This window comes from Nuphar pumila, unplaced genomic scaffold (genome assembly GCF_984573655.1).
Source record: "Nuphar pumila unplaced genomic scaffold, dmNupPumi1.hap1.1 HAP1_SCAFFOLD_1943, whole genome shotgun sequence".
NCBI lineage: Eukaryota > Viridiplantae > Streptophyta > Magnoliopsida > Nymphaeales > Nymphaeaceae > Nuphar > Nuphar pumila.
In genome coordinates this window covers 1-7,655 of record NW_028323800.1, presented here as the reverse complement: position 1 = coordinate 7,655, position 7,655 = coordinate 1, and the positions used below count along the sequence as shown (strand labels likewise).

General features: G+C 53.7%; 2 protein-coding genes across 2 annotated transcripts; one reads left to right on the top strand and one right to left on the bottom strand.

Moving 5' to 3' along the window:
• The first annotated feature begins 2,005 nt into the window (after window positions 1-2,005).
• On the top strand, window positions 2,006-5,979 carry LOC149808970 (LL-diaminopimelate aminotransferase, chloroplastic-like). The gene is made up of 6 exons (XM_089995066.1): window positions 2,006-2,193; window positions 3,031-3,139; window positions 3,344-3,664; window positions 4,130-4,468; window positions 5,000-5,197; window positions 5,671-5,979. Exons 1-6 carry the CDS (start codon window positions 2,006-2,008, stop codon window positions 5,977-5,979), a joined length of 1,464 nt encoding a protein of 487 aa, XP_089851192.1.
• Window positions 5,980-6,140: 161 nt separating this feature from the next.
• LOC149808969 (uncharacterized) lies at window positions 6,141-7,432 on the bottom strand. Its single transcript, XM_089995067.1, has 2 exons — window positions 6,615-7,432; window positions 6,141-6,348 (listed from the first exon to the last, which is right to left on the bottom strand). The coding sequence occupies exons 1-2, from the start codon at window positions 7,430-7,432 to the stop codon at window positions 6,141-6,143; spliced, it is 1,026 nt and encodes a 341-aa protein (XP_089851193.1).
• Window positions 7,433-7,655: the final 223 nt, after the last annotated feature.

Sequence of the window (7,655 nt, the reverse complement as noted above, 5' to 3'; positions counted from 1 at the left end):
TGATGTGGCCGCCCTCTGCACTTGACACCGTGAGGCGTAGCACCTCCAAGGAGCAGCTGGAGGTTATGAGATGGCAAGCGGCGTCCACGCCTTCGCCCTCCAACGCCGCTCCACGAATGTCCAGCAGCCTCAGACGTGTGCTTGTGGCGGCCGCTTTCAAGACTTTTGCGGTCCCACCCTGTGTGCGACATCAACATCAGCTGTGTTTCCCCACACTCAAGTCATCCCTACCACATCAGCAACGCTCCGTTCACACGCCCAACCAACCTGGCAACTGCTCGTGCTGTATAAGCAGTGCTTGCCAGAATGGGTGTTTACCCCTAACCCCAGTTCTGTCCCAAAATATCGTGCATTGTCGGGCATCACAGGGTCTGGCGAAACACTGTGTACCGGACTGTAGGGTGATCCACTTTACGCCAGCCTGTGATGAGTCGATGAGGGTTCGCCTGTCTGGTTGCTCCATGGATGTTCCAGCAAATATGGTCTGCACCCCCAGTGCACTGATGGAAATGAATGTGTCCGATCATCTTTGCCTAGCTAGGTATTGCCCCGGATGTGTGATTGATCTGCTGAAGCCTTTCGTTTGCAGCTGGCAATAAAAACACAAACAGGTCGCAGGCATGCCGCTTCCAAGAGTGTAACTCAATGTCAGTGTTGAGAGGTTTGCAACCCATATGCCCAACCTTGCATGCACCATCAACCATTCAACATCGTCAGAGCCTTGGCGCGATGCTTCGATCCATCCCGAATTTGTTTTGTTAGGCAGCATGTGACAGCTGCAGCCTCTGTAAGTTGAAGCCTGGACACACAACCATAGAGCACGCAATTTCCAGACCGCGTCGGAACATAAAACTCGCCAGCAGCATGTTTGCTCAGGGTGTCGTCAGGACAACACACCCCAGGCTTTGGATACGATGATGCCAGCTCAAGTGCCTCCAACCCACTGTTCTGCAGGGCAGCGCCCCAGTACGCCATTGCTACTGACTCCATGCTGTTGTACGAGAAGCGTAAGGATGCCAGCAGCATCGAGCGCTGCACTGCTGCTGCCATAGCGATGGCACCCTCGTCCCCGATGTGGTTACCTTCTAGATCGAGGTGCTCCAGGCTCGATGTTATGCGGCCATCCTTTGAAGGCTCGCCTCCAATCACGTCAGCCAGTGCCATGGCCCCGACATCCGTGATGCAGTTGTATGCAAGCACAAGGCAGCGCAGGTTGCAGGCCCGGCCACACTTGTGCAGCTGCTGGGCTACCGTGAAGACCGATGTGTCTGTGATGCGGTTGTTGCTGAGGTTGATCGTGTGACACGGAGAGGCCGGTCTTAGGAGCGGGGTGGCTGACAGCGCGATTAGAAACTCATCCGAGATGTCCGTGGATGATAGGTCTGCGCATGGACTTGTCCAACTGAGGTTCGTTGAAGGTGACATGCGGGAAGATCTCACAGTGTGGCTTGCAATGGAGAGATGATGCGTATGGAGACGTAAAAAGTGGCATGTTTACGGTGCTGAGACATCGCTTGAATGCGATGTGGGAGCTTGCGACGAACAGCAATCAGGGGTCTCGTGATCAACATAACAAGTTGTCATAAAGTTTGGTTGACAAAGACCGAGTCGGACGCTACAAGAATTGCGGGAATTCCTACCCAGATGACTCGCCTGCAGCTGTCCGCACGCTGTGGCGATGTCCACCTGGTTGCACTCACCGAGTTTGCATCCAGCCAGCACAACCTTGAGCGGAGAACTCGAGCACTTATTGAGAACGGATACCCAGGTGTTGGAGCTCAAACGAATTTCTCGAAGAACAAGCTCTGTTATATTTGAGAGTTTGAGCATGGATGCCATTGCCTCCATGTCTTTGTCGGCAACTGGCTGTGCTCGCAGGGTGAATGTTGTGCCATTCCTCGCAAGCACGTCCATGAATGCGCCATGCGGCGAGGCTCTGCGCTGTCGACATTCCACCTCATAAGCGTCCACTACCTTATTCCGAGGGCGATGCAATGACGCTGCCATGTTTCACAACTATAACGTGGAAACTCAAGGGACAAAGGATGTCAACAACCGCATGACATGCGATGAGGCTGACCTTGCAAAGCAGCGGCCGTTCAGGACTTCAAATGTTGGTGGGAAATACATGGGATTTGCCTCTGAGGCCGATTTGTTGCAGGACCCATGTTGTGGCTTGCTGTCGCTTTCCAGGTCGATGACAAATTCCCCAGTTCCATCGAATATCCAGCGATAGGTCGCATAGTCACTCTCAATACGCTACGTCAACCCGAGCTTAGACACAAAGGCAGGTCACTGGTATTTGGACTTCCCTTTACGCTGTCAATCCCGGGTGGCTTTGTCGACGGAGTGCACTTGACAAAGCCTCCGATAGCAGCGTTGCACTCAGCGGGTGTCCAGGTATCAAGATGGTTGGTGGAGTTGCCTTGTGCGGGTATGTTGAGTGCTCCTGAGCATCACTTCAATAGCCGGTCTCGCTTTCGCCTGGAAATCGGATAGGGTGGGATGTGTGCGTACCGCCAACACGCATTTCACCCCAATGCGGAGAGCAGATCTGCAGCCAGTGGCCGAAGTAGTTTGCTTGTATCTCATTTTAGATGATCTTACCGGTTAAGTATCTGCACGCATTGACAATGCCATGGCGCAAACTTACCAAACCTATCGCCTGTTTGCAGGCGCACAAGCCGCTCAGCATGCGTCCGGGTTTCAGCTGAAGGTATGCACCTGCTGATCACTTCACCAACAATTATACACCACCATGCGAGCTGTTTGCCATTAGTAAAAGATTTTCATTCGTCCTTGTGATCCGTCGGGCGTATACACTTGTCAATGTTGGCCACAGAACCCTGTAAGGATGTCAATGCGTCATTGTCCAGCTCAGAGACGCTCGCCGTTGAACCCGGGTGATCTGGAAGCAGAATGAAGATATTAGTAGATGCGTATTAGTTTTTCCGTTTCTTTGCTTGCGCTTCTGTCACATTGGCGGCCTGACGGGTAAATTGATGATGCCACAGTGACAATCACATGCAGAGGATTCGTTCTCCTGATTGGGATCAAAACGAACGTGTGGCTTGCAGGAACAAACGTGAACAGGAATGCCAATTTTGCCAAGCTGAAGGCTGGTTACCTGTTCCCAGAGGTGCGCTCTAGCCACAGCCTTAACACAACCTCACCGGCACAACAAAACCATTGCTTCGCGTGCGCAATATCTGCTTGAAAAGTTAAATTCTGGCATCCTCTCATGCATCAGCCTGCGTGGTATCTATGGTGGTGCGGCAGTGCATACTGGCGAGTCCAAGTAAGCGCTGCAAGTACATGTGGAACGGGTATCGAGCTTGTGCAGATCGCCAAGCGCAGGAACGCGCACTCGGCGGCCAATCCTGATGTCAAGATCATCTCCCTGGGCATTGGGGACACAACCGAGCCGCTGACGCCCACCATTGCCCAGGCAATGGCGGATGCAGCCCTGCGGCTTGGAACCAGGGAGGGGTACAGCGGCTATGGCAATGAGGCTGGTCAGAACGAGCTCCGTGCCGCCATTGCGGCAACCCTCTACCCTGGTGGCCAGGTCAAGGCGTCAGAGGTGTTTGTTTCCGATGGCTCAAAGTGTGACATCGGCCGCGTTCAGCTCATGTTCGGCAAGGGCCAAACCGTCGCCGCACAGGTAAGATTCGCAGCATTTGCTTGCCTCACCGCTGTTGCATCGAATGTTTCGTACAGCTTTCTCCTGGGGCACATGCATTTTTCTGTGCGTCGAGTTGTGTCCGTCCTTTTGTCCCGCTTGTACGTACTCCAAGCACCGGTTCGCCACTCAGATTGCGGTGGATGGCCTCTACACGTGGGGCCAAGATGAGGTGCTTTCCGCGCATTTGGTGATGACGACGACGACGCCGATGATGTGCCAGCATCTATCCTTGTTCTTATCTTATAATCTTTTCTCCCAGATGAGCTTGATTGCACAGTACATACAATGGAGTGGTACTTGCGCGATTGCAAAGGGCGTGCATACCGAATGTCAAAGCGTTTCGAACGCTTATTACATTGACAACCAATGTTTGTAGCACGGTCTGCATAGGGATTGTGCAAATTCATGCCTGTTTCACTGCTTATGGAGATTTACTCACTGCAGGACCCAAGCTACCCCGTGTATGTTGACTCGTCTGTCATTCTGGGCAACACCGGCGAGTACAACGAGGAAAAGAGTGGCTTCGACCAGATGGAGTACATGGTGTGCCGTCCCGAGAACAATTTCTTCCCAGACCTGTCGACCATCAAGCGGACAGACCTCGTTTTCTTCTGCTCCCCCAACAACCCGACGGGCGCGGCCGCCACACGAGCGCAGCTCACTGAGCTGGTTGCGTTCGTAAAGAAGAACAAGTCGATCCTCATCTATGACGCGGCATACGCTCTCTTCATCGAGGACCCTAACTGCCCTAAGAGTATCTTTGAAATCCCCGGAGCAGATGAGGTGAGCGACTTGCTGTCGGCAGTTGTCTGTGCTTCACAAATGGTTCTTGAAGTTGCCTATGCCCATGTAAATGCGGTAGTGTTGTAACAAGATGCATTATCATCATGCAGCGGGAGGCCGGGCTCCCATGCATGGACACGAGTCTTTCTAAACCACATGGGGCCTCGTCATTCGTCTCTTGCCCGGGCGTGAACAGGAATTGCTGCATGGTTTCATGCATGGGCGGGCGAAGTGCCGCCCATGGGGAAGCGGTGAGGATGCATCCTCTTGCAACACTACCGCTTCCTCATGGACATCTTGTTGCGATACATCAACATTATCTGTGTAGACATGCTGGGCGCACGCCAGTCTCCGTCACTTCATGCATTGGCAGCATATGTGCTGCACCTATGCTGTGCCATCTGCACAGGAGAATACCTGCATAACGCTCGCATCCCAAAGTAAGTTGGAGTTATCAATCGGCGGGAGCCTTTGCATATGCATGTCTGTTGGCCTGTCAACTCCTCAGTTCACCAATCCCATTCTATGCAGGTGGCTATCGAGACATGCTCGTTCTCGAAGTACGCCGGGTTCACTGGCGTGCGTCTGGGCTGGACAGTTGTGCCAGAGAAGCTCCAGTACGCGTGCGGTACCCCCGTCATTCAGGATTTTACTCGCATCATGACGACGATCTTCAATGGCGCCTCCAACATCGCACAAGCTGGTGGGCTAGCATGCCTCAGCAAGCAGGTACTGCTTCTCTCTAAACCGTTTCACCATCATGCGATATTGTGGGGATGGGCACGCTTTTGAGCAGCTCCTTAGGCATGGGTGACGGAGTCTGCCCCCATACGCTGACAACACGCAAGCCCTTGACGCCTATTGCAGGAAAAGTCAAATCTCGAGTTAGTGTTAAGTCTGTTAGAAGAAACCCGCGCTGCCCTAACGTGCCATCTCACATCTGCTTTTCCGGTCCGCCAGTATTTTTAAATCAATGTCAATATTCAAGGTGACATTGCCATGACTCAGCCAGGCATTGCACGAGAGGATTACACTCAGTGTTGTTTACATGGCACCTAACAGATGCCGATGCCTCTCGACTACTATACGACCCACTTCGTGACTCGTGGTGTGCTCATGAGTGACACGAGATGTATCATCCGTGGAACGAGTTTTGATCGTTTGAGTGAAGCACATGGCTCGAATGTCTGGTGTGTGTGCAGGGCATGTCTGAAATGCTAAGCCAGATCGCCTTTTACAAGGAGAACGCACAGATTTTGAGGAAGACTTTTATTGACATGGGCTTTGAAGTGCATGGTGGAATCAACGCCCCATACATTTGGGTCGGTTTCCCTGGACGTAACTCATGGGATGTATTTGCTGAGATTCTGAGCAAGTGCGACATTGTGACAACCCCAGGAAGTGGGTTTGGCCCAGGTGGAGAAGGATTTGTCCGCGTTTCCGCCTTTGGCAGCCGAGAGAATGTACTGGAAGCCGTCAAGCGCTTCCAAAATGCTTTCGGCAAGGCATGATTTGAACAGACTGATTTGTATGGTTGCCATTTGCGTTGCGCATGGTTCCATGGCCAGTGTGATGTGATGTTTCAAGCCGTGTGCACACAGCTGTTTGTGTGCTATGTTACAAGTTGACTTCTATGCTAAATCCATTGCGTGCAACAACTAGTGTGAAAAGATCACTTTTTAGGCAATGTTGGTGTCAGATCTCCAAGTCCTCTGGCAAGCATGGGAGACTCATCCAATGTGCGCCTTGGCGACGGAGTGGCATGCCCATAGCTGGCTCGTAGCTGCATATCAGGCTGCACCCACGGAGACGTTCCTCGAAGCTTCTTTGCAAGCTGATGAGCTGCAGGCGACAATCCTATGCCTTTCTTGTTTGGTGTTCTGCAACACACACGCTTCCGTCAAGATCGAGGCATCCCAAGCCCATTGTGTGCCAAACGCCGTTATTGCCCAAACCAGTATGATTGTCTCAGCAGTACAAACACCTCAAAACTGTCCAAAAACGCACCGCTCGAAATGACTGCCCCAGGCCAACACCTTACTCAAGGCAACAACCTATGGTATGCATTCCAAACGAGGCGAGGTGCCTGAATCTTGCCGAAACACCACACACCAAGTAGCAAAAGAGAGAGGAGGCAGACACGCACCCAGTCATGTGCATGATCGCGGCATCTTTGGCAATTTTGGCAGTCTTGGCGCGCGAAGCGGTGCGGCTCATGACCATGGCAATCTCCTCTCGCCTCGACGGGCGGTGCATCGTGAAAGCGACATCGGTGGGCTCTGCTTGATGCTCATGATCGAGCCGCATAGGCGTGCCATCAATTTCTCCCCAGGTCATGAAGGGAGTGCCATCGGCCCCAGGGGCAGGCGAGGGGGACGCCACTGTGCTATAAGCGGGCCCGCCACCAATCTGCTGCACAGCGGCTGATGCGCGATGACCGGCGCCGAAGCGCTCAGCGCTGGCGATCCCACCTGCGTCGTTTACAGACGATGGCGCCGGTGAGGCACTAACGGAGGCAGTGGACGGAATGGTCGACGGCGAACCGCTGTCCCCTGTAGCTTCTGCCGCAGATGGCTGCTTGGACGGAAAGCGCGTGTTGCTGGTGACTGTACTCGGAGCGGCCCCAGCCGATCGCAATGACAGCTCCGCATTCGAAAGCGGCACTCCGTCAGGTTGGTCGGGAGGGTAGTACAGTAAACTCTTTGGAATGTGCTTCCACCCGATCAGGGTGGCAGGTTCTTGCCCGGATGTTCCGTAGCCGTCGGTGGCATGCCCGCCTGCTGTTAGCGCCAATGGCGCGTTGGCGCGTTCAGACTCGCGGTAGGCCCAGGCGTATTTTGCGCGCTTCCGTGCGTTATCGCGCTCGACGATCTGCTCGAGAGCGGCTTGGTCCTCGGAGGTGTTGACTGCAGTGAACTGGTCCAGCCGCAGGTTTGGCGTTGCCACGGCGCCAACAGGGCCCATGGACCCTGAGGAGGGAGATGCGGATGGTGAGGCAGCAGGAGTGCGGGTGCCATAGCCGCTGGAACTGGGCGTCTTAGCCGTCTTGTCATCGCCAGATCTGAATGAGGACGCCCCCAACGGAACCTACACGCATGCGTTGTAGCGCGTTGAGTCGCGTAATCGATCATTAATTCAGCTGTTAGCACCCACTGTCGGCACAAGCGAACTGCCCTACATGCAAAAT

Bases quoted from the DNA above. Each gene is read 5' to 3' on its own strand.
- LOC149808969 (XM_089995067.1), bottom strand. From the start codon at position 7,432: ATGGGCCCTGTTGGCGCCGTGGCAACGCCAAACCTGCGGCTGGACCAG. The intron at 6,349-6,614 runs GTGCGTGTCTGC...TGTGTGTTGCAG, and splicing joins GCGATCATGCACATGACTGG to AACACCAAACAAGAAAGGCA.
- LOC149808970 (XM_089995066.1), top strand. From the start codon at position 2,006: ATGTTTCACAACTATAACGTGGAAACTCAAGGGACAAAGGATGTCAAC. The intron at 3,140-3,343 runs GTGCGCTCTAGC...GAGCTTGTGCAG, and splicing joins CTGGTTACCTGTTCCCAGAG to ATCGCCAAGCGCAGGAACGC. The intron at 5,198-5,670 runs GTACTGCTTCTC...GTGTGTGTGCAG, and splicing joins TAGCATGCCTCAGCAAGCAG to GGCATGTCTGAAATGCTAAG.